This window comes from Microcaecilia unicolor, chromosome 1 (assembly GCF_901765095.1).
Source record: "Microcaecilia unicolor chromosome 1, aMicUni1.1, whole genome shotgun sequence".
NCBI lineage: Eukaryota > Metazoa > Chordata > Amphibia > Gymnophiona > Siphonopidae > Microcaecilia > Microcaecilia unicolor.
Genome location: NC_044031.1, coordinates 315,691,567 through 315,717,299, shown reverse-complemented (window position 1 = coordinate 315,717,299; position 25,733 = coordinate 315,691,567). Strand labels below are relative to the sequence as shown.

General features: G+C 46.2%; 1 protein-coding gene across 1 annotated transcript in view; it reads left to right on the top strand.

Moving 5' to 3' along the window:
• Positions 1–25,733, top strand: part of PSMG4 (proteasome assembly chaperone 4) — a 32,843-nt gene that overhangs the window by 1,315 nt on the left and 5,795 nt on the right. The window contains exon 2 of the mRNA XM_030208563.1: positions 19,673–19,748. Within this exon, the coding sequence (XP_030064423.1) occupies positions 19,673–19,748 (76 nt within the window). The remainder of the gene's footprint in view (positions 1–19,672; positions 19,749–25,733) is intronic.

The window sequence follows — 25,733 nt, the reverse complement described above, 5'->3', positions numbered from 1 at the left end:
TGAGCGGAGTGTGCCATTGCCAAATCAATGCTTAGACCTGTGGTTAATAGAGCTCACACACACACACAAAAAAAATCCTGGATAAGCAAGTGCCAGCTTGAAGGGAACAAACCATGGGGAAGAAGAGAACCCCAACCCCATCATTGAGACTTTGAGTGCCTGCAAACTGAGGGCAAGTTCAAGGCCTACTGTGGGAGGCATCATAAGAAGGGGCTAGCTGAACAGGGGGGCTTAGTTACAAGTCTGCATGGACACCATGAAGCTATGGGTTGCTGCCTTGGAAACGTGTTTCCATACCCAGTGGAAAAGTGAGGCTAAGGATCCCACCATGCATGCAGTGCTAGCCCCCAATACCTATAACCATAAAATTGAATCAAGAACTTGTCATTAGCCTGGATTTAGGAGAGTCTGGAAGTGAAGTGCTTCCATTGCATAAAATTGATACCCCCTCCCCTTTACTTGTACTTTTATCTAAAATTCTAAAAACAAGCTGTAAAAGAAAATATATATTTTTTTTAATTTTTAAACAATTTGTTTCTCTAGAGGTATGAATAGGTAAACAGTCCTCTCAAAGAATATGAATGTATCTAGCAAATTAACATTTATAACTCAGTTTTCCAGAATTTTCCCTGGTTCAAGGGGTGCAAGCGTAAGTTTAAAATAGTGCTAAACCACCTTTGAACGGAGGGTAGGTGGGCAGAATGCATGGAAAAGTGGGTTATAAATTAAAGCAACATCTCTCTCATAAGCAAGATGGCTTTTACTATCTTGACATCAGAAGGTTTGTGATGGTTTGTGAGTGAGTATGGGGACTATGGTAGCACAGGGTTTAAATGAAGAGCTGCCAATTTACTCAGTTGTAGGAGAAAAATTCTGAGCCAGTTCTGGATTTCTGCAACCTTATCCTGGTATGTTATGACACCTGAAATGCTTATTTTAGTTGGTGGTATCAGGTAGTGTTGGTCAAAGTATTTAAATAAAAGTTAATACTTAAGTGAAAAGTATAGCGAAGAACACATTAAAAAAATTACTTAAGTGAAAATAAAAGTTATTGCCTAATATAGTTTTTGTATAAAAAGTAAAAGTACTGCAACTACAATGAATGCAACTATTGTTAATCTTTTTATCCCAATAACTTTATTGCTCTACAATTAATACACTTGCTTATAGTAAAACTAAATTTTGAAAATGACTGTTGCATACTAGTGCACTTGTGAGTCGTCATTGCAGTACAGCTAAAAAGATGTTCAACGGGGGCAGACTGACAGTGGTCAGAGCCCCCGGGCAGTAAAGGTCATTGCCCCCCCCTCAGGCCACTGCCTGCCACAGCACCCCCACCCCACCTGCTGCCCCTCCCCCCCCCCCACACACACTCTGAGCATAGGAGCCAACTTTTCAAAATTATTGGGGGTGCTAAGCCCAATGGAAATAACCCCTCCCTGGACACATACAAGGAATTTTCTCAATATTGGGGGTGCTTAAGCACCCACAGAGTTAGCTCCTATGACTCTGAGCCAAAGTGGGCCCTGGTGGTCTAGTGGCTTCTTTGGGGGCAGGAAAGAACCCCACTATGTTTTCAAAATGGTTACCGAGACTTACTGTGATAATCTTGTGAGTCTCGGCAGCCATTTTTAAAATGTGGGTGTACTGGTGCTGCCAGACAAAGTAGCAGCAGCAGGCAAGAAAGAGCGGGATTCTTCCTTACCCCTGCAGAGGCCACTAGACCACCAGGGCCTTTCAAGGTAGGACCGGGGAGGGCATGTGCGGTGGCAGGCAACTGAGCAGAGCCTCTGGGCCTTCGGGCGCTGCCCAAATGGTCAGTTCACACCTGTGCTCATCAAATGCATGGGCAGGAAGTGGAGTGTTCAGTCTGATAAAAAGTTCCTTCAAATCAGAAAAAACTGCAGGTGTTGATCAAGGGAATCTCTATCTGAAAAACTTGACCTCCATAGCGCAAAGAATAATTTATCATCACCATTGTTATTATTTTCTTTAGAAGTAGTGCTGTCTAATTCATCACTTGCATCTTTGAAAAGAAGAATGCGCTGAATGCAAAAATGCATAGTAAAAACTTTTTTAGGCATATTAAAAGCAAGAAGCCAGCAAAAGCATCAGTTGGACCGCTAGATGACCGAGTGGTAAAAGGGGGACTCAGGGAAGACAAGACCATAGCGGAGAGATTAAATGAATTCTTTGCTTCGGTCTTCACCGAGAAAGATGTGGGAGATATTGGTTCCAGAAATGGTATTAAATGCTGACGAGTCAGAGAAACTGAATCAAATCTCTGTAAACCTGGAAGATGTAATGGGCAATTTGACAAATTGAAGAGTAGCAAATCTTGTGGACTGGATGGTATACATCTCAGAGTATTGACATAATTGAAAAATGAACATACGGAACTATTGTTAATAATATGTAATAGCATAAGAGTAGCCATTCTGGGTCAGACCAATGGTCCATCTAGCCCAGTATCCTGTTTTCCAAACAGTGGCCAAGCCAGGTCACAAGTACCTGGCAGAAACCCAATTCGTGGCAACACTCCATACTACAAATCCCAGGGCAAGCAGTTGCTTCTCATGTTTGTCTCAATATCTTTAAAATCAAGCATGGTACCGGAAGATTGGAGGGTGGCCAGTGTAATGCCGACTTTTAAAAAGGGTTCCAGAGGTGATCCGGGAAAGTACAGACCGGTGAGCCTGACGTCTGTGCCGGGCAAAATGGTAGAGACTATTATAAAGAACAAAATTACAGAGCATATTCTAAAGCATGGATTAATGAAACAAAGCCAGCATGGGTTTAGTGAAGGGAAATCTTACCTCACCAATCTATTACATTTTTTTGAAGGGGTCAACAAACGCGGATAAAGGTGAGCCGGTGGATATTGTGTTATCTGGATTTTCAAAAGGCGTTTGACAAAGTACCACATGAAAGGCTGCAGAGAAAATTGGAAAGTCATGGGATAGGAGGTAGTGTTCTATTGTGGATTAAAAACTGATTAAAGGATAGAAATCAGAGTAGGGTTAAATGGTCAGGATTCTCAATGGAGAAGGGTAGATAGTGGTGTTCCGCAGGGGTCTGTGTTGGGGCCACTGCTTTTTAACATATTTATAAATGATCTAGATGTGGGAATAACTAGCGAGATAATTAAATTTGCTGACAACTCAGTTATTCAAAGTTGTTAAATCGCAAGAGGATTGTGAAAAATTGCAAGACTTTGTGAGACTGGACATCTAAATGGCAGATGACGTTTAATGTGAGCAAGTGCAAAGTGATGCATGTGGGAAAGAGGAACCCGAACTATAGCTATGTGATGCAGGGTTCCACATTAGGAGTCACCGACCAGGAAAAGGATCTGAGAGTCATCTTTGACGATACTTTGAAAACATGTTCTCAGTGTGCTCCAGCAGCAAAGAAAAGCAAATAGAATGTTAGGTATTATTAGGAAAGGAATGGAAAATAAAAATGTGGATGCTATAATGCCTTTGAATTGCTCCATGGTGCAACCGCACCTTGAATACTGTGTGCAATTCTGGTCACCGCATCTCAAAAAAGATATAGTAGAATTGAAAAAGGTACAGAGAAGGGCGACAAAAATGATAAAGGGGATGGGACGACTTCCCTATGAGGAAAGGCTGAAATGGCTTGGGCTCTTTGGCTTGGAGAAAAGGTGGCTGAGGGGAGATATGATAGTGATATATAAAATACTGAGTGGAGTGGAACGGGTAGACTTGAATCACTTGTTTACTCTTTCCAAAAATACTTGGACAAGAGGGCACATAATGAAGCTACAAAGTAGTAAATTTAAAACAAATCGGAGAAAATATTTCTTCACTCAACATGTAATTAATTCTGGAATTCGTTGCTGGAGAATGTGGTAAAAGCAGTTAGCTTAGCAGGGTTTACAAAAGATTTGGATAGCTTCCTAAAAGAAAAGTCCATAAGCAATTATTAAAATGAATTTGGGAAAATCCACTGCTTATTTCTGGGATAAGTAGCATAAAATGTAATGTGCTGTTTTGGGATTTTGCCAGGTACTTGTGACCTGGATTGGCCACTGTTGGAAACAGGATACTGGGTTGATGGACCTTCAGTCTGTCCCAGTATGGCAACACTTATGTACTTATGTATTTATTGTCTTGTTGGCCAATTACAGAGAAGGCTTCCACAAAGTTGGCATCATTGTATGTTGTTGTTTAACAATTTTTCGTCTGATGGCAAACTCTTTTTGAATATTTTCAAGAACTGATGCAAAAACGTTAAATGTGTGGAAACCTTTCAGTCTTAAGGCTAGAAAAGCAGACTTCCTCTCTGAAGACTTTTACACTGGGGTGACTGTCCACTGTATTGACGAATTTTCCATGGGATGACCAGCAGTCTGTTGTGGTTATAAGCTGACTGATTTGAAAAAGGGAAGCTTTATTTATGAGATTGTCCTCACCAGAAACATACACAAGTGCTTGCACACTGTAGCTCTCTTTTCATGCTGCTCATGTGCTCATTCAGGCAGTGCCTCCACAAGGTCTGCCCATCATCATAGGAGCCAACGTTTTAAAATTATTGAGGGTGCCCGGAGAGGTAGAGGTAGCTAAACCATGAAGTAAAGAGAAAGTTCCAGAAGCGTAGAGGGGGAGGGTGGTGGGGGGAGGAAGGGGGATATAGAATCGGGAAGGATAATACTCAATGCACATTGGAGGGACATGTATATTATTAGCCAGGAGAACAATCCAGTGAAAGAGCACATTAAGAGGTCCCGCCTGCAAATACTGATGGGACAATACATAGAGTAAAACATGAGTTATAAATATTGGAATTTAATATAAAAGTTTATTGTTAATAGTTACACAACTGTATTGTAATTATACATGTACACATTCTAAATATATAAGAAGACAAGAGGGAAGGGATAGGGGAGAAAAGTTTGGAAAACATTGATGATAAGTTTCAGGTTCATTAACATGCCATAGAATTACTTGTTATAAGATTTATAATGACGGATATGGACTTGTATACCATGTGAATTCATCAATAAAAATAGTTGAAACATAACATCTTAAAATTAAAAAAAAAAAATTATTGAGAGTGTCATACCCAATGGAGACTACTTCTTCCTGAACAAAGTCAAGCAGTTTGTTCAATATTGGGGGTGCTCAAGCATCCACTGAGCCAGCTTCTGTGCCCACCATTGTGTAAAGTAGAGCTCAGCTGAAACCAGGGTCTTTGGTTTCTGCCAAAACCGAAGCTGCGACTGAAATTGGCCACTCTGTTTTCTTAGAAACCAAAAATGAACCTGTCCTCTCCTGGGCCTATCTCGGTGGGTAGTGGGTGCAGGAGCCTCCCCACTTCCTTCTGCGCAAGGCTGGTTCCAGTATAAATGGTTGTCGAGACTGCCATTGGAGGCCCTGGTAGCCATTTTGAGACTGGAATTAGCACAGGAAGGAGTGTGCTGGTTCCAATCTCAAAATGGCTGTGAGACCTCCCACTGTAGCCTCAAGGCTGCCCCGAGAGGTCCCAACAGCCATTTCTATAGAGCAGTGGCACCGGGCAGGAATGAATACCATTCGTACCTGCACCAAAGAGGCCACTAGACCATCAGGGCTTCTTTAGGTAGGCCTGGGAATCGCCAATAGGTGGTTGGGCAGAGAGTTTAGGTTTCAGCTGAAAATATACTGGCATTTTTGGACGAAACCTGGATTTTGGACCAGTTTTGATGCTGAATCCAAAACCAAAATTCAGTCGGTCTCTAATATAAAGTGCTTGCATTTGCTGTCAGTTATTTTCCTCAGCCAACAGCATACCCTTCACACTTCCCTCATTCTTCAGTCCTAATCCTTCTCAACAATCTTCCTTCAGTACACTCACTAGTTCCACTGATTCCAAAGATCCTGTGCAGAGCCCAGCTTTCCCCACAGCCCTTACAGCTCAGTCCCTCCGTATGATTAAGAAGCCTTCCCATTGAAAAGAGTTTCAAGAACCATGCAGTACATACTTTCCTCACTTGTTTGTGTGAAGAAACTGCAGTGAAGTAATTACACATAGGTCAGTAGGTGATCTGATGTAGGTGTGGTAAGGGAAAGAGGGAACTTGGTAAATGTGTAGTATTATTATTATCATCATTATAAATTATACTGTTCCGAGGCTTTATTATATACTTTGAGATATCCTGTGGATTTGGAAGTGAAAAATCATCAAAGAATAAAATAATTTAAAACGAATACTTTGGGGAGTGTGCTAGGGGGGATGGTTTCAGACTGGGAGAACAATAGAACAGTGCTTCTCAACTTCAAGTTTCACGTTTATTTGATATACTGCCTATTAGAGACTTATCTAGGCAGTTTACATAAAAACAATACAATTGTAAAAACATAGCCAAAAATATAAAACAAAATATAAAATAAAAATAAGTTAAGGAAAATGAAAGTAGAATCAGAATAGGAGAAATGTACAGGAAACAGAAAGTAAAGTAAATAAGAATTAAAAAACAAACAAACCAAAAAAAACCCTAAAACTGCTGTTAAATGTCCTAAGGTCCAGTCCCTGCATTGATGCCCACCAAAGTAAAATTATGTACATGCAAAGACTCAAAGGCCTTTGTAAATGAAAAAAAGTCTTGGGGCTGGTCTTTTTAAATAGAAGGCTCTAATCCAGAGTTTTTTGCTCTCTCTTTTTTTTTTTTTTTTTGGTGGCTGTGACCCCATGATCACACCAAATAAAATCATATGATTTCCCCCCTCCCCCCCAAAGGTGTAGAACAATGATGCACCTATGGAGAACTCACCCAGGTTGTGATTTCATTTAGGGTTCCAACCCATTTGGGAAGCTCTGCTCTAATCTGAGATGCAATGGGAGATTTGTTCCAGACTAGAGAATGACACGGTTACTGTTACTGCGGATATACTGTAGTAAACCATTGTAACAGCAGCACTCTAAAAATTTATGCAGATGCGGGAACAGTAAAAAGCCTTATTCCAACAGTAAAAAAAAAAAATCCTCTCCTACCCACAGGTGTCACTTACACTTTACTGCAGCTGGCAGCGATTCACTCAGGCCAGCTCCATGGCCTTCCTCCTGCCAAGTCCCACTGTTTCTTCTGTGCCTTCCTATTTTGAACTGGCCTGTGTGAATCGCTGCAGGAAAGTGTGACACGCACAGGGGGAGGAGGCGTGCAGAGAAAATGAAGTTGATGAACAGCTAAGTGCTTGTTATTTCTTAACTTTTTTTTCCTTTGAGAAGATTATGAAAATGTGATTTTGTTTACTGAATTTTGAAGAGTTTTCTTTCTTTCTTTTTTTTTTTTTTTTGAAGTAGTGATTCATACAATTTGCAGCAGTGAAATAATCGAAGCAATTAAGCAAAAAGTGCTGACTGGACCCATGGGGGGAGAAGATGGGAGGACTGTTGGGAAGGAGAGAGGTGCTGGCTGGACCCATGGGAGGAGGAAGGGGGAGGCTAGAGGTAAAGGAGAGAGGTGCTGGCTGGACCCATGGGAGGAGGAGGGAGGCTAGAAAGAAAGGAAAGAGATGCCGGACCAAGAGGATGAAGGACGAGAGAGACAAATACAGAACCCACAGTGGGAAGGAGAAAGGGAAAGAGGTCAGGCAGGTGAGCCAGATGCTGGAATGGGTGGGAGAAGAGAGGGAGAGAAGCTGGGTTGGAGAGGAGAGAGACACATTGGTGTAGATGAGGAAGAGAGGGGAGAAGCTGGACATAGGGAGGTAACAGAAACAGGAGAGTGATGTACATTGGGGGGGAGGGGGTCGGACAGGGACACAAAAGGGAGTTGCTGCATGGGGATGGTATATAGACACAGAGGAACAATGCCAGACAGAAGGGAGAGGTTGTTTGACACAAGGGAAGAGGATAGGGAGATAGAGAGGTGATGATGGATGTGGGGATATGAGCACAGGGAAGAAACTGGACAGGGAAGTATAGGGACACAGATGTTGAAGGTGAGGGACAATAGGGACGCAGAAGTGGAAGATGGATGGTGGTCATGGAGAGAGAAGAGATGTCAAATGGACAGGAGAACCTGGTGTGTGAATTTGAGATGACAGAGGGAAGCAGAAGCCAGAGCCTGAGACCAACATAATTTTAAAAATACAATGCCCAGACAGCAAAAGGTAGAAAATAATTTTTTTATTTTCTATATTATGATTAGAGGATGTCAGATTTGAAATGTACATCTTGCAAGAGCTAGTGTTACACATGGCTGAGGCCCTTGGCAGAAATATGGAAGGGGACCCCAAAGCCCACTACCAGGCTGAACTTTCTTCAATGTTCATCAGGCTTGAGGCTGTCTAGTCAAGGGCCAAGAGCACTTGCCCTAGTAGCACTCCTCTAAAACCATCCCTGGCATGTGCCATCTTTATATTTTGCACAGTACAGGAGTAAATGCATCTCTTTCTATATCTCTGGTGTACCACATAACTGTTTGAGGCTTGTGCAAATGGGGTCAGAGCTGGCAGGGACAGAGTGGGGACTGTCATTCTCTGTTCCAGATTTCTCATGGAGGTGCACTTAGCCAGTTGAGGTTTGAGGATTACTGCAGTGAATACGCATGAGAAACATTTTGCATACAGTGGAGCCTCAAGTTAGGAGTTAAAAGCAGCCTCAAAAAGGTAGGCTTTTAATCTAGATTTGAATATGGCCAGAGACGGAGCTTGACGTATTGACTTGGGAATTCTATTCCAGACTTAAGGTGCAGCAGGATTAAAGGAACAGAGGAGAAGGGTACAGATTTACCTGATGAACGAAGTTCCTGGGAGGAGTGTATGGAGAGAGAAAAGTGCATTCACTCTGCAGCTTCTCAATACCTCTCCACTCTTGTCAATAGGAGGAGTTTGAACTGTATGCAGAAACGGATAGGAAGCCAATGAAGTGACTTGAGTAGAGGGCTAATGAGAATATAGCGACACTGGTGGAATGTAAGTTGTGCAGCAGAATTTTGAATGGATTGAAGGGGAGAGAGATGGTTTAGCGGGAGACTTTGAGAAGCAAGTTGCAGTAATCTAAACATGAGGTTATAAAAATGTGGATAAGGGTTTTGATAGTGTGCTCAGAAAGGAAGGGACAAATTTTGGTGGTATAGACAAAAGAAATGACTGGTTTTAGCAGTCTGTTGGATTTGTGCAGAGAAAGAGAGAAGTCAAAGATGACCCCAAGGTTAAAAGCTGATGAGATGGGGAGGATGAGTGCTATCCACAAAAATAGAAAATGGGGGAAGATAAGAAGCTCAGTCTTGGCTATGTTTCATTTCAGATGGCAGTGAGATGTCTAGGCAGCAGTGTCAGACAGGCAGGCTGAAACTTGGTCCTGGATTCCTGCTGAAATTTCTGGTGTGGAGAGGTAGATTTAGGAGTCATCAGCATAAAGATGATACTGAAAGGAGATCAGATCATCACGGGAATAAGTATAGATGGAGAAAAGAAGTCCTAAGACAGAGCCGAGAGGTACACCAACTGATAGTGGGAAGATCCACCAGAGCATATGTTAAAAGTGTGATGGGAGAGATAAGAAAACCAAACAAGAACAGAGCCCCTAAATCCAAGAGAGGATGGAATATTAAGACCAAGGTACGTAATTTGAAGACTGCCCTAGCTTCAATAGGTAGCCAATGTAATTCAATAATTGAGTGTAATTCTGTCAAAGTAGAATGATTTGAATACCAGTCTTGCTGCTGTATTTTGCAATGTTTGCAACCTTTTATGTACAGTTTCTTTTCAGCCTATGTAAATTAAATTGCAGTAATCTAAATGTGATATATAAGAGTTTGCGTCATTTAACTAAAATGAGCTCATCATTCTACTGGTATTTCCATCTGCTAAATGCATTCGTTTTAAGCCACTATTTTCTAGATCATTTCTGTTTTCTGCTGTTATCTTTGGAACAGTTTACCAGTACCCAGTTGCAATCTATACTGAATTTATTTGCTTTTTGGAAAGCATTAAAACATAATTTTTTCTGATTTTAATAGTTGATTAGTTTCTTTTGTTTTCTTCAGCTTTTTATTGTCACATTCTGATTTATGTATCAGTTTATATTCTTTTGTTACCTCTCATTGAATTTCATTTTTGGAAGATTTGGAGGGTTATAAGACTCGGATAACATAACAATTATGCCCAACATTTTGAGCTGATTCTGCAAGGCATAACTTGATCCCTCAATTTCCAGTTCTGACCTTGGGATAAAATTAAACTGATTGCCAACTACCAAGAACTTACCCCCCCCCCCCCCCCCACCCCTGTTTAGTAAGCCACGTGGCAATGCTGACACAGCCCATTCAAAGTGAATGGGCTGTTTGGCAGCATATGGCAGCTGCTAGCGCTGCTTGGTAAATTAGTGGGGTTAGTTTTTTTCCCAATTTAAATTATAAATATGTTAGCACCAGTCCCAGTACAGCTCCCTGGCGTACTTCACTATTCACCTTCTCCCCAGTCTCGTCCAATTCTGACCAATATATTTAGAAATTTTCAAGTTGTTAACCCTTCTACTCTGTCCTCCAATGTCTCAAATCTCTTTTCTGACGCTATGTCATCTGAGTCTGTCAATGAGGCTGTCTCTTCCTACAATGCTATTCTCTCTTCTGCTCTGAACACCCTTGCGCCTCCCGTGTCTCATCCTATCAGGCGTGCCAAACCCCAGCCGTGGCTGACCGCTGGCATCCGCTATTTATGTTCCTGTACCCGCACTACCGAACGCCTCTGGCTGAAATCTCGTACCCTTGCCGACTTCGTTCATTTCAAATTCATGCTGACCTCCTTCCGATCTGCCCTTTCACTTGCCAAACAGGACTACTACATCCAGCTGACCACCTCTCTTGGCTCTAACCCTCGCCTTCTTTTTGCCACGCTGAACTCCCTCCTTAAAGTGCCTTCGCCCCCTATTCCCCCTTCGCTTTCTCCTCAGACTCTAGCCGAGTACTTTCATGACACGGTTCAAAAGATTAACCTTGAATTCTCAATCAAACCACCCCCACCCTATCCTCCCCTAGTCCATTCCCCCAACCCTCCAACCCCTCCCTCCTTTTCCACCTTCTCTGATGTCACTGATGAGGAAACTGCACATCTTCTTTCCTCGTCCAAACGTACCACCTGCCCCTCTGATCTCATTCCCACTCACCTACTTAACACTATCTCCCCCACTGTCATCCCTTTTATCCGTCATATCCTCAATCTTTCGCTTTCCACTGCGATTGTTCCTGATGCCTTCAAACATGCTGTAGTCAAACCGCTCCTTAAAAAACCTTCACTGGACCCTACCTACTACTACTACTACTACTATTTAGCATTTCTATAGCGCTACAAACATAGAAGAAAGACAGTCCCTGCTCAAAGAGCTTACAATCTAATAGACAAAAAATAAATAAAGTAAGCAAATCAAATCAATTAATGTGAACGGGAAGGAAGAGAGGAGGGTAGGTGGAGGCAAGTGGTTACGAGTCAAAAGCAATGTTAAAGAGGTGGGCTTTCAGTCTAGATTTAAAGGTGGCCAAGGATGGGGCAAGACGTAGGGGCTCAGGAAGTTTATTCCAGGCGTAGGGTGCAGCGAGACAGAAGGCGCGAAGTCTGGAGTTGGCAGTAGTGGAGAAGGGAACAGATAAGAAGGATTTGTCCATGGAGCGGAGTGCACGGGAAGGGGTGTAGGGAAGGACAAGTGTGGAGAGATACTGGGGAGCAGCAGAGTGAGTACATTTATAGGTTAGTAGAAGAAGTTTGAACAGGATGCTTAAACGGATAGGGAGCCAGTGAAGGGTCTTGAGGAGAGGGGTAGTATGAGTAAAGCGACCCTGGCGGAAGATGAGACGGGCAGCAGAGTTTTGAACCGACTGGAGAGGGGAGAGGTGACTAAGTGGGAGGCCAGCAAGAAGCAGATTGCAGTAGTCTAAACGAGAGGTGACAAGGGTGTGGATGAGGGTTTTGGTAGAGTGCTCGGAAAGAAAGGGGCGGATTTTACGGATGTTGTAAAGAAAGAAACGACAGGTCTTGGCAATCTGCTGGATATGAGCAGAGAAGGAGAGAGAAGAGTGAGAGATGACCCCAAGGTTTCGAGCTGAGGAGACAGGGAGAATGAGAGAGCCATCAACAGAAATAGAAAACGGGGGGAGCGGGGAGGTGGGTTTGGGGGGGGGGGGGAATGAGAAGCTCGGTTTTGGTCATATTTAATTTCAGGTGGCGTTGAGACATCCAGACAGCAATGTCAGACAAGCACGCTGAAACTTTGGTTTGGATGCAAGGTGAGATATCAGGGGTAGAAAGGTAGATTTGGGAGTCATCAGCATAGAGATGGTAGGAAAAGCCATGGGATGAGATTAATGAACCAAGGGAAGAAGTGTAGATAGAAAAGAGGAGGGGACCAAGAACAGAACCCTGAGGTACGCCGACAGGCAGAGGGATACAAGTAGAAGAGGATCCACCAGAGTGAACACTGAAGGTGCGGAGGGAGAGGTAGGAAGAGAACCAGGAAAGGACAGAGCCCTGGAATCCAAGTGAGGACAGGGTATCGAGAAGTATGCTGTGATCGACAGTGTCAAAAGCAGCGGAAAGATCAAGAAGAATGAGGATGGAATATTGACCTCTGGATTTAGCCAGTAATAGGTCATTGGAGACTTTAGTAAGTGCAGTTTCGGTTGAGTGGAGAGGGCGAAAACCAGATTGTAGTGGGTCAAGAATAGCATGCCCCTCTAGCTATCGGCCCATCTCTCTCCTCCCTTTCCTCTCCAAGATACTTGAACGTGCTGTTCACCGCCGCTGCCTCGACTTCCTTTCATCTCGAGCTATTCTTGACCCGCTCCAATCTGGCTTTCGCTCTCTTCACGCGACTGAAACGGCACTTGCCAAAGTCTCCAATTACCTGTTACTGGCCAAATCTAAAGGTCTCTATTCTCATCCTCTTCGACCTATCTGCTGCTTTTGATACTGTTGATCACACCTTACTCCTTGATACATTATCCTCTCTTGGATTCCGGGGCCCTGTTCTTTCCTGGTTCTCTTCCTATCTGTCCCGACGTACTCTTAGCGTATACTCTGGTGGTTCCTCCTCCACATCTATCCCGCTAACAGTCGGTGTACCCCAAGGATCTGTCCTAGGACCTCTCCTCTTCTCCGTCTATACCTCTTCCCTTGGTGCTCTGATCTCATCCCATGGCTTTCAATACCACCTTTACGCTGATACCCAGATCTACCTCTCCGCACCGGATATCTCAGCTGAAATCCAGACCAAAGTACCGGCCTGCCTGTCTGACATCGCTGTCTGGATGTCTCGCCGCCACCTGAAACTAAACATGACTAAAACCGAGCTTCTCCTCTTTCCCCCTAAACCTGCCTCTCCTCTCCCCCGTTCTCTATTTCGGTAGATAACACTCTCATCCTCCCTGTCCCGTCTGCGCGCAACCTTGGCGTCATCTTTGACTCCACTCTCTCCTTCTCTGCTCATATTCAGCAGATTGCCAAAACCTGTCGTTTCTTTCTCTCTAATATTAACAAAATTCACCCTTTCCTCTCCGAGGACGCTACCAAAACCCTTACCCACACCCTTATCACCTCTCGCCTAGACTACTGCAATTTGCTTCTCGCTGGTCTCCCGCTCAGCCATCTATCTCCCCTTCAATCTGTCCAAAACTCTGCTGCGCGTCTTATATTCCGCCAGAGTCGCTATATTCACGTTAGCCCTCTCCTCAAGTCGCTTCACTGGCTCCCTATCCGCTTCCGCATACGGTTCAAACTTCTCCTTTTGACCTACAAGTGCATCCACTCCGCAGCTCCTCAGTACCTTTCCGCTGTCATCTCTCCCTACACTCCTCCCCATGAACTCCGTTTGCTGGGTAAATGTCTCCTGTCGTCCCCCTTCTCCCCCACTGCTAACTCCCGGCTCCGTTCCTTTTATCTCGCTGCTCCCTATGCCTGGAATAGACTCCCTGAGCCTTCTATTGAGAGAAATGACCATTTAACCCTATCTTCTCTTCCTTGTCACTTGCAGCAGATGAATCCAGGAACTAGTGGGTTAAGTCCACCTACCAGCAGGTGGAGATAGAGATAAACAAACTAAAGGCAGTGATGCCAGACGGCCAGCTCCTTCCTCAGTTAGTATGGCTCTATCTCAGCAGGTGGTGGACGGCTTTTTCTCCAGCTCCTGGGCCCAAGGCCTCTGAGGGTGCTCCTGGGCCGGTGACCAGTTTGAGCCGGGGGTGAGAACCATAGAATTTGTTTAATAGAGAAACAGAGAAGCACAGGGAGGTGTGTTTTTGCTGAGAGCAGGTTTGTGTTACTGCTGTCAGAGTCCTGTTTTCTGTTGCCTGCTTGTCTGAGCCTGCCTCGAAGTGGAGTCTGAGAGTTTTTTTCTTCGGCTCAGCTGTCAGTTCCCGCGCTTTCCCGGTCCGGGGCAAGTCCTGCTGGGTTCCTGTTCGGGGGCGGGCGATGGCAGCGGAGGCGGTAAAACGCTGTTCCCGATGTGGGAAACGGCGTTCGGCGCGGGCCTTTGCAGCGCGGGGTGCGCTGATTTGACGGGAGTCGACGGAGCGGTGCCCCCCCCCCCCCCGAGAGCGTGTTTTCCCGCCCAGAGCCTGGCGATTCTCGTGCCATTTTGCAATCAGTCGCGGAGCCGACTCTGGTAGCGGTTTTGGGTAAAGCTTCTTCTCCGCTGGTAGGGGAGTCGAGGGGGGCCGTCAGGCACTGTGGGCGGTGGTGCAGGTGCCATGGCTGCGACCTCTGTTGTGGGGGAGGGGTTTTTGTCAGAGTTTATTTTGCATCAGGCGTTTTTGTTGAAAAGGGCCTTGCCCCCCCTCCCCCCTCACACAGCTGTGACAGCTTCGGCCTTTGATCCTCTCAGGGGGTCTGGGGGTAACCAAGAGATTTTGGGTTTTTCCCCAGAGGATTTCTCCTCCCTTAAAAAAGCCTAGGCTTTCTTTGGGATCTGAGGATGGGTCCTGCATACGGTTGCCTGCAGCTTCCTCCGTGGTGGCTCACTCGGAGCAGACGGGGGTAGAGGACGTGGAGGATGGTGTCCTCACTGACCAACCGGAGGACTCTTCCTCCATGAGGATTTTCCATAAGGAGGAATTGTCCTCCTTTATCTCTCAGGCGCTGGAAGCCCTGAATATAGAGGACCCTGAGCTTGCGGCTTCTCAGGCGGTCAACCCCAAGATGGCTAGTACCAGACGACCTTATAAGGCCTTTCCGGTACATGAAGCTATTGAAGAGTTGATTTCGGCTCAGTGGGTGGATCCGGATGGGGGGCTGAAAGTAACCAGGGCTATGGCCTGACTGTATCCGGTTTCAGCGGACCGTTTAGAGCAGTTTGCTCTGCCTGGGGTGGATGCCCTGGTGACGGCGGTCACTAAGAAGACTACTCTTCCAGTGGAAGGTTGTGTGGCACTTAAGGATATGCAAGACAGACGGCTAGAGGCCTCTTTAAAATGTGCTTTTGAGGTGGCCGCCTTGATACTTCAAGCTTCTGTTTGTAGTTCTTATGCGGCTAGAGCTTGTCTCAGTTGGCTACATTCTGTCATGGATTCGATTTCGGAGTCTGATATGCCGGGAACTCCTCAGATGTCGCTGATGGATATTGGGCTGGCGTACTTGGCGGATGCCTTGTATGATTTGGTCCGTGCTTTGGCCAAACTCCTGGCCTTCACCGTTTCCTCTCGGCATCTTCTGTGGCTCTGTCATTGGGCCGCAGATATGGCCTCTAAGCAACGGCTCATTAAATTGCCTTTCCGAGGGAAATTGCTTTTTGGGGAAGACCTAGAAAAAATTGTTAAAGATTTGGGGGATTCCAAATCTCAGCGTCTTCCGGAGGATAGACCCAAGTCTACTTCCAGGCAGGGAGCCTCGAGGTCACGTTTCAGAGAGATGCGACAGTATCGCCTGGGGCAGTCCAACGTAGCATTCCAGCGTTCTTGTTTTGGGCAATGTTCTTCCTTTTGCAACAAGAAGCATCCGGCTGGACCCCCCCTCTCGTCAGGGGGCTTTTTCTTGGGCCTCCCAATGATGGGGCGCAGGTCCACTTGGGAAGAGAGCAGATCGGTGGTCGGCTTTCTCTGTTTCTTCCACAGTGGGCCAGAATTACTTCGGACCAGTGGGTCCTCGATGTGGTGCGAGACGGTTACAAGCTAGAATTCTTCTCGGCTGTCACAGACATTTTTCTGGAGTCCCGCTGTGTATTGCGGGCCAAGAGGACAGCAGTTCTGCAGTGTTTGCGAGACCTGCTATAAGGATAGGGGCCTGTTCCTCCTCTCAAAAGGCACACAGGTCGGTACTCCATCTTCTTTGTGGTTCCAAAGAAGGGAGGGGCTTTTCGGCCTATTCTCGATCTCAGAAAAGTAACCAATTTTTGCGGGTTCGTCATTTCCGCATGGAGACAATAAGGGCAGTTATTGCTGCTGTTCAACCAGGCGAGTTTTTGAAGGCTCTCGATTTGAGGGAAGCTTACCTGCCCATTCCCATTTGGCAGCCCCATCAGAGCTTTCTCAGATTTGCAGTGCTGGGTCAGCACTTCTAGTTTTGACCCTTCCTTTCGGAATGGCCACTGCGCCTTGCACTTTTTCCATGGTCATGGTGGTGGTGGCGGCGTTCCTGCGGAAGGAGGGGATTCAAGTGCATCCATGTCTCGATGACTGGCTGATTCGGGCGACGACAGCAGAGGAGAGTCAAGTGGTCACCGACTGAGTGATTGCGGTGTTGCAATCCTTAGGTTGGGTGGTCAATATGGACAAGAGTCATCTGGTTCCTACTCAGAGTCTGGAGTATCTTGGAGAGCAATTCGATACGAAGCGGGGGAAGGTGTTTCTCCCCGAGGGGCGAAGGATCAAATTGCTTTCTCAGGTACGGACCTTATTGAGTCGTCGCGCTCCCTGAGTGTGAGACTATCTGTTCAGCTCCTCGGTTCCATGACGGCGACCTTGGAGGTCATTCTATGGGCAAGGGCTCACATTCGGCCTCTTCAGAATTTCCTTTTGAGCAGATGGTCGCCGATGTTGCTGGATTATCAACGGCGCCTTCCTTGGTCGAGCCGGGCTGGGGACAGTCTCGCGTGGTGGCTCCGGTCAGCCAATTTGCAGAAGGGTGTTTCTCTGGTGTCTCCCAATTGGGTGGTAGTTGTGACGGATGCCAGCCTTGCGGGCTGGGGAGCCCATTGTCTTCATCGAGTAGCCCAGGGATTGTGGACCCCTCTCAAAGCGACTTTGCCAATAAATCGTCTGGAGTTGTGAGCTAACACTTAAGATAGTGTTTTTGGTGGCCATTGCTTCGGCTAGGAGGATTTCTGAAATTCAGGCTTTGTCTTCCAGAGATCCTTTTTTGCAGTTTTCTGAAGCAGGGGTGTCGATCCGGACGGTGCCATCGTTTCTACCTAGTGGTTTCGGCTTTCCATGTCAATCAGGTGGTTTATCTTCTGTCTTTTCCAAGAGAGGATTATCCGGGGGAGTTTGCCTCGCTACATTTCCTGGACTTGCGGAGAGCCTTGTTTCGGTATTTGCGGATCCCTAACGAGTTTCGACGCTCGGATCATCTCTTTGTGCTCTTGTCGGGATCGAAAAGAGGTGAGGCGGCTTCTAAGGCTTCCATTGCTCGCTGGATTAGGGAAGCCATTGGAGTGGTGTATCTGCTACAAGGGCAGGCGTCTCCAGTGACCCTGAAGGCGCATTCTACTCGGGCACAGGCGGCTTCTTAGGCAGAGGCCTTATCTCTGGAATTGTCGGGTGGCTACTTGGGCGTCCCGTCATACTTTTGTGAAGCATTACAGGCTAGATGTGTCTGCTTGGGAGGATGCGAGTTTTGGGGCGGGAGTGTTGGCACGGGGAGTGTCTGCTTCCCACCCTACTTAAGGAATGCTTTGGTACATCCCACTAGTTCCTGGATTCATCTGCTGCAAGTGACAAGGAAGGTAAAATTATGTATTACCTGATAATTTTGTTTCCTTTAACGCAGCAGATGAATCCAGGATCCCTTCCTAGTTCAGCCAACGGTTTTTTCAATTTCTGCACATGTGGCTATTTTTTCCTTCTGGGTTCTCTTTTGCAGAGTTCAGACAGATATGGGAACACGGAAAGGATTCCGATTTCTGAATGAAGTTGCAGTTATTTCGAAGTTCTTATTTGGTTCTCTGTTTTTCATAGTGAGGATGGTTTCTAGTTGTTATTGGTTTCATATTTTTGGCCTTGGCAAATGCTTACGAATGACATACTAACTGAGGAAGGAGCTGGCCGTCTGGCATCACTGCCTTTAGTTTGTTTATCTCTATCTTCACCTGCTGGTAGGCGGACTTAACCTACTAGTTCCTGGATTCATCTGCTGCGTTAAAGGAAACAAAATTATCAGGTAAAACATAATTTTACCTTTTCTGTCTTTTAACTAGTTCTCATTCCACAGCAGAATATTGCCTCATATCCCTTGTTTTTTTTTATTTCCTCAGGAGCCTCTCATGAAGGGCTTTGTCAAAAGCTTTCTGAAAATCTAGATATACTACATCAACTGGCTTCACCTTTAGAGAAGCATAAAAGCCTCAGTGGTCATTCTGATTCATGGCCCTTTGTATAGTTTTAAAATAGAAACAAAAATAATGTATCATAAAACAATAAAATATTAAGATTTGTATTTGCCTTTATAATGCATAAACATGTATTACTACCAGTGTGTGTTACTGTTTACAACTGCCACAGAACGTAAAGCACTTCATATCAGAAGTATCCCTCCTTGGAGTTTTGAGGATTAAAAATGAAAAATCTAATCCTGTAAAACAGCAGTAGCAGCACACATTAATTTTTCTGAGCACATTTGTAATATTTTGCTTTGACCTCTCAGCACTACTTAAATAGCAAATGGAGGCATAGAACACTAACATTTCAGTGACATCATCACCAGTATAAGGTGAGGTTCAACCCTGGAACGCATCAGTATTTTTGCCCTCCAGCAGATAGTATAGATGAATTGGTGCAGCAGCATGAGATTCTGGTTTGTAGGTTTCAGTCCTTGGCTGGAGGAGGTCTTGAGAATCAGTCTAAGGACCTTTGCCCTGATTGAGCAGTAGAAGGTTCTTTCCTGTAACCCCCAAGTCTCAGACTGTGGGCCTTGGCTTGAGATGATGGCTAATGGTGGTTCTACAGGGCTGTGGCAATAAGAGGGGTCTAGGTCCCAGCAGTCAGTCTTGGGGTCTTAGCCTGTTGAGGCAGTGGCTGGCAAGAAGCAGTTTACATCAAGTAATCCTTCTTGGCCTTTCCTTTAAATTATAGGCTCATAAGATAAAAGATACTAGGTATCTTTTATTACATATTATTAATGATTTGGTTTGTTGAAGATTTTTCATCTTGGTAGCAGGGTAATTTTTCTTTTTTACCCTCTTGTTTGAAAAATTCCACGATCTGCCATTTGTAAGTGGGTTAATTTTGCTATGAAGCGCTGCTGGTTATACAGCTGCATAATAGTAAAGTACAAGTGATGTTGACTTGCTATCAAATTGAGCAATATCTGGATTGATTTAATGGGGAGAGAACAGAGGATAGGACTGGATGCAGTGGAAAACATTTTCTAGAAGAGGACAGGTACAGGGTGTAGCTTTTGTTGCTCTCTGTGGACACGTACAAAGCTTTGAAAAGCAATTTTTGATCAATTATTACAGAGATTTTTAGATGCTTCTTCTGCAGTACCAACATGTAGAAAGGATCTCATGATTGTTTGTTTTACAGGATCAAATACCAGTGTCCACGTCACTACTTGGGGACATGTCTGACACCACTTCGAGCGCTTTTGCCCAGAGATTGGGTATGTTCTTGTAATGCAGTAATTGTTTTTGCTTTTCGTATTGAAGAATTGCATTTTGTGAATGTACAGTGGATGTATTTTGTATGCATTTTATATACAAAGGGAACTCCAAGTGTCTACTGATGTTTTAATTCATCGGAACTATTGCATCAGCTTTAAATACATAAGTATTGCCACACTGGGACAGACCAAAGGTCCATCAAGCCCAGCATCCTGTTTCCAACAGTGGCCAATCCAGGTAACAAATACCTGGCAAGATCCCGAAAAAGTTCAATACATTTTATGCTGCTTATCCCAGAAATAAGCAGTGGATTTTCCTAAGTCAATTTAATAATAGTCTATGGAATTTTCCTTTAGGAAGCTGTCTAGACCTTTTTTTTTTTAACCCCACTAAGCTAACCGCCTTTATCACATTCTCTGGCAACGAATTCCAGAGTTTAATTACACGTTGAGTGAAGATAAATTTTTTCCGATTCGTTTTAAATTTACTACTTTGTAGCTTCATCACATTCCCCCTAGTCCTAGCATTTTTGGAAAGAATAAATAAACGATTCACGTCTACCTGTTCCACTCCACTCATTATTTTATAGACCTCTATCATATCTCCCCTCAGCTGTCTTTTCTCCAAGCTGAAGACCCCTAGCTTCTTCAGTTTTTCCACATAGGGAAGTCATCCCACCCCCTTATCATTTTTGTCGCCCTTCTCTGTACCTTTCCTAATTCAACTGTATCTTTTTTTGAGATGCAGTGACCAGAATTGAACACAATATTCGAGGTGCGGTCCTACCATGGACCAATACAAAGGCATTATAATATCCTCATTTTTTCATTGTATTTTTTATTTGTTTGAGTGTGCACAGCATAGATCACTGATCGCACCTACTACACATTTTTCATTGGCTTGGTTTTCCACCTTATCTCTAGAAGCAAAGAACATTCACATTTTTTCTGCCGCTTTCTCATCTACTTCTGTGAACATGCTTAGAGGATTACAGATAGGCCCAATATTCATTATGAATTTGACCATCTTTTGGAAAAGAAGAGCAACTTAATGTGTTCTGGAGGTTGGTTGCTCAGAGAAAATGCCTATTATGAATTGGTCTGCATTTTTTTACGATCCAGAATTTGCTTACCTTTCTTGCAAGGAAAAAGATAGGGATCTTGCTGCACCCAGGCAAAGACAATAAATCAACAGGTTGAATAGTGTATGTGTATATATATATATGTATATATATATATATATATATTTATATATTAGATAACACAAAATCCTATATAATAATTCTCACCTCCAGCATTCTATTTGTCTTGCTGCCTGTGACCGTCGCTTTCTTCAGAGTTGGTCTGCTAGGCTCCGAAGCCCAGGCTGACGTCACACGCAGCACTGACCAACCGCATGGCAGCAGCATGAGGCCCCGCCCCCACTGCCCCGCCCCTCCCCCAGGGTCATCGCCGCTGCTCACCCATGCACCTCCCCAAGGTCGCCATCGCTTCCCCTGAGGTTGCCACTGCCCCCCCCTCCAACCCCCCCTGAGGTTGCCGCCCAGGCCCAGCCACTTTCCCTCCAGACACCGCAGGCAGCCATCAGGCATTGGCTGTCGGCTCTGCAGCCGCTCCTCTCGCCTCTCACGTCACTGCCCCTGGAGCAGACCCCGGAGGAGCGCAGCGACGTGAGAGGCGAGAGGAGCGACTGCAGAGCTGACAGCCAATGCCTGATGGCTGCCTGCGGTGCCGCGCTTGCTTTCTAAAAACAGCTGTTTTTGTTTTTGTAGCGGCTGCTGCTGCTTAACAGGAGAAGCAGCAGTGGCAGGAAATGGGAGCTGGCGCCACGTGTTTCGCGGGAGACTTGGCAGGTCTGTGTTGGGTGGACGGGCCTAGAGGGAAAGGATACAGAGAGAGACACGGGATGGAAGAATCGGGAGACGGGGGCAGACGGATGGAAGGATGGGGAGAGAAAGGGGGAGATGGATGAATGGATGCAGAGAGAAAGGGGAGAGACTGGAAGGATGTGGAGAAATAAGGGACAATGAACAGAAAAAGGTAGAGAGAGACACTGGATAGAAGGAGGGGGAGAGACATTAGATGAAAGGATCAGGAAAGAGGGTAGATGGGTGGAAGGATGGGGAGAGAAAGAGGGAAGACGCTGGATGGATGGGTACGGAATAAAAAGGAAACACTGGATGGAAGGATGCAGAAAGAAAGAGGGGAGACATTGGGAGGGGGTCCTGAAACCAGAGAAGGGAGGGGGTCCTGAGACCAGAGGGGAGGGGTGGTCCTGAGACCAGAGTGGAGGGGGTCCAGAGACCTAAGAGGGAGGGGGGAGGGGGTCCTGAGACCAGAGAGGGAGGAGGGGGTCCTTAGACCAGAGGGGAGGGGGTCCTGAGACCAGAGAGGGAGGGGGGGAGGTATCTCTGTCACACACACTCTTTCTCTCACAGTTAGTGTTTTTCTCTTTCTCACTCTCGCACACTGTCTCTCACACACTGTCTCACACAGTCACTCTCAAACAGTCTCTCGATCTCATACACTCTCTCGGTCTCACAGAGAGTCTGTGTATCGCACACACACACTCTCACTCACAGACATACTCGCACCCACACTCACTCTCTGTCACACACACACTCACACATTCACTGTCTCACACACACACTCTCAAGCATACACACTCCGAGGCACCCTGTCAAAAGAAACCGGTCAAAAAAAAAAACAGACAATAGAAACCAGACAAAAAAGTTCCAAACAAAAAAAGTTCCCGACATAAAAGTCCCTGACAAAATAGACTCCTGACAAAAGGGTCTGATGAAATACATTCACTGAGAAAGTCCACGGCTTGTCACTTTAAAGTCCTGGCACCTGCCTACGGCTTGACTTCACTATCCACACTTGGTATCTAGTGAGAATCATAAATCTGCTTGACAAGATAATCCAGCTTGATTAAGGAGGTTTCCCTGACCTGTTTTGTGTAGAGTCTATTTTGTCTTGGGCTTTTTTGGGGAGGTTTTTTTTTGTCATGGTCTATTATGTCGGGGTGCCACACTCCGAGGAAAACCTTGCTAGCGCCCGTTTCATTTGTGTCAGAAATGGGCCTTTTTTACTAGTAATTCACAAAACCTAAAAGGGAAAAAAATATAATTTCTTGTGAAGCCATTACGTATGGGTTGTGTCCATCAACCAGCAGGGGGAGATAGAGAGCACTCAATTTTTCACAGTGCCTCATGGCCAGCTAGCTCCACTGCCTCTCCAGTATTCTCTAGCTCCCCAAGCAGGGTGGCTGCAGCTTCTTCGAGCTCCATCAAAAATCTGCCTGGGGGTGGCTCCTGGCTTGCCAGTTGTTAGCCGGGGTGTTAGAGGCTATAGCAGATTCACTTTGAAGGCACATAGGTCAGCCCTTTCCCTGCCTTACCCATGCCCCCGTGGATGTGGACATATTAGCTTGCTTTTCCCTGTCCTTTCCCACTCAGTGGATGCAGGCACATTGGTTTGCCTTTCCCTGCCTTTCCCATTTGTCTGAGCCTCCGGAGTGTTTTTATTTACCTCTTTTGCCTCTGCTTTCCTCACAGCGTTAAATAAATAAATAAATAATAAAAGTCGCGTCGCGCTTTAGCGCAGCGATCTTGGGAAAGAGGTCTTTTTTCTTGAGATTCTTCTGCAGGACCAGAGTTGTGATACTCGGTCTAGTGAGGTAAGAGTGTTTTCTGACTCCTCCGGGGTGGGCCCACGATCGGGATGTTTTTGGCGTGAACCGCCATTTTTGAATATTACTGCCGTTTTCGGCGATGGCTGCAGAGACTGTAAAGCACTGTTCTAAATGTGGCAAGCGCAAATCAGCAGCGGGGCTCTGTAATTCGTGCTGTACAGACGGTAGAGCCGGCCCGAGCATGGCGAGCGGCGATCTTTTGCGCTCTGAGCTGGCAGTGGACGCCATTTTGGATTTTCCACATGGCGCAGCCTCCGTTGTGACGGAGAGCCCTGAATCCGGGGGGGGGGGGGGGGGGGGGGGGGGGTCCTCTGAGTGAGGCTAATAATAGAGCTGATAGCCCTGGACAGGATCCGGGCGGTCGGGGAGTGGTTTTCTCCCCTGATTTTGTTTTAGTGCTGCATAGAGCGTACATGCTTAAAAGAGCTCTTCCACAGGGATCTTTGGACCCTCTGCCTGCCCCCCCCCCCTCCCCCGGTGGATCCTGGCCTTTTGGAGTTGGCTTTGCCTGTTTCTTATTCTCCTGATAAACGCAGAAGGGCTAATTCCCCTTCTGAGTGTGGCGCCCCCCCCCCCCCTTTTCCCCCCTGTGGTCGGGCTATGAGGATTCTGAGGGGTCTGGCATATTCAGCTCTGAAGTGGTCCTTTGATTGGCAGGTCTCACTGTTCGGGTGTCTGCATGCAGTTGTTATGTTGCTAGAGCCTGCCTGGCTTGGTTACAGCAGGCAGTGGAACAGCCCGGTGAAGGAGCGGAGACCTTATCTGAAGTGGCTCCGCGGATGGAGTCGGCCTTGTCCTTTTTGGCTGACGCCCTTTATGATATGGTCAGAACTTCGGCTAAACAAATGGCTGTAGCAGTGGCGGTTTGCCGCTCTCTTTGGCTATGACATTGGGCGGCGGACATGGCCTCTAAGCAATGGTTGGTGAAGTTGCCCTTTCAAGGCCTTCTCCTGTTTGGTGAGGAGCTGGAAAACATTGTTAAAGGCCTGGGGGATTCCAAACCTCAGCGCTTGCCTGAAGATAGGCCGAAGCCTTCCTCTAAGGGTCAGGCGGTCCGCTCCTCTTACAGACCTCGCTTCCTTGAAGCTAGAAGGTACCGCACCCGGGGCATGCTGCTGGGTTCACTTCGTGTGCCCGCTTTCAGTAGATAAACTCCTTTCGCTCGGACAAACGTTCCGCAGCTGCCGGTTCAAGGCCTGGAGTTCAGGGGCGACCCTCTCAATGATGGTGCGGCGGCCCCCTCCTCGTTTCCTGTCATTGGAGGAAGACTTTCCCTCTTTTTGAGGAGTGGGCCAAAATCTCCGCAGATCAGTGGGTCTTGGTCCTGATCAGAGACGGATACCGAATAGAATTCGATGCCCCGGTGAGAGACGTGTTTGTGGAGTCCCGATGCATTTCTGCCGCCAAAGGGCCGGCGGTAGAGGAGACTTTGCACAGTCTGTTCCGGGTAGGGGCTGTGACCCCGGTGCCTCCCGCCGAACAAGGTCTAGGCCGCTACTCCATTTACTTTGTGGTGCCACGAAAAGGCAGGTCTTTTCGCCCGATCCTGGACTTAAAAGAGCTAAACAAGTCCTTAAGAGTGCGGCATTTTCACATGGAAACCCTGCGCTCCGTCATTGCGGCGGTACAGCCAGGAGAGTTTCTCACGTCTCTGGACCTGAAAGAAGTTTACTTGCACATACCAATTTGCCCCCGCACCAGAAGTTTCTGCAGTTTGCGGTGTTGGGAAAACATTTCCCGTTTCGGGCCTTGCCTTTTGGCCTCGCCACAGCTCTCTGAACCTTCTCCAAGGTAATGGTGGTAGTAGCTGCCTTTCTCAGGCGAGGGGGTATCCGGGTTCACCCGTACCTAGACGACTGGCTCATCAGAGCAGACTCAGAAAAAGAGAGTCATCTAGCTACAGCCAGAGTGGTTTCAGTCCTTCAATCTCTGGGCTAGGTCGTCAATATGACCAAAAGTTACCTGACCCCCCTCTTGCAATCTTTAGAATATTTGGGGGCCAGGTTCGACACAGCCTCGGGCTATGTCTGTCTTCCCGAGCCAAGGCGGTGCAAGCTTCAGAATCAGGTCTGTCTGCTCCTGAGGATGCCCCGCCCGCGAGCTTGGGACTTTGTCCAGCTGTTGGGATTCATGACGGCCACCTTGGAAGTGGTGCCATAGGCGAGAGCGCACCTGAGACCTCTACAGTATTCTCTACTTCAACGATGGTCTCCAGTATCTCAGGATTATCAGTGCAGACTTTCTTGGCTCCCTGCGGCCCGCCTCAGTATGGAGTGGTGGCTCTCGGA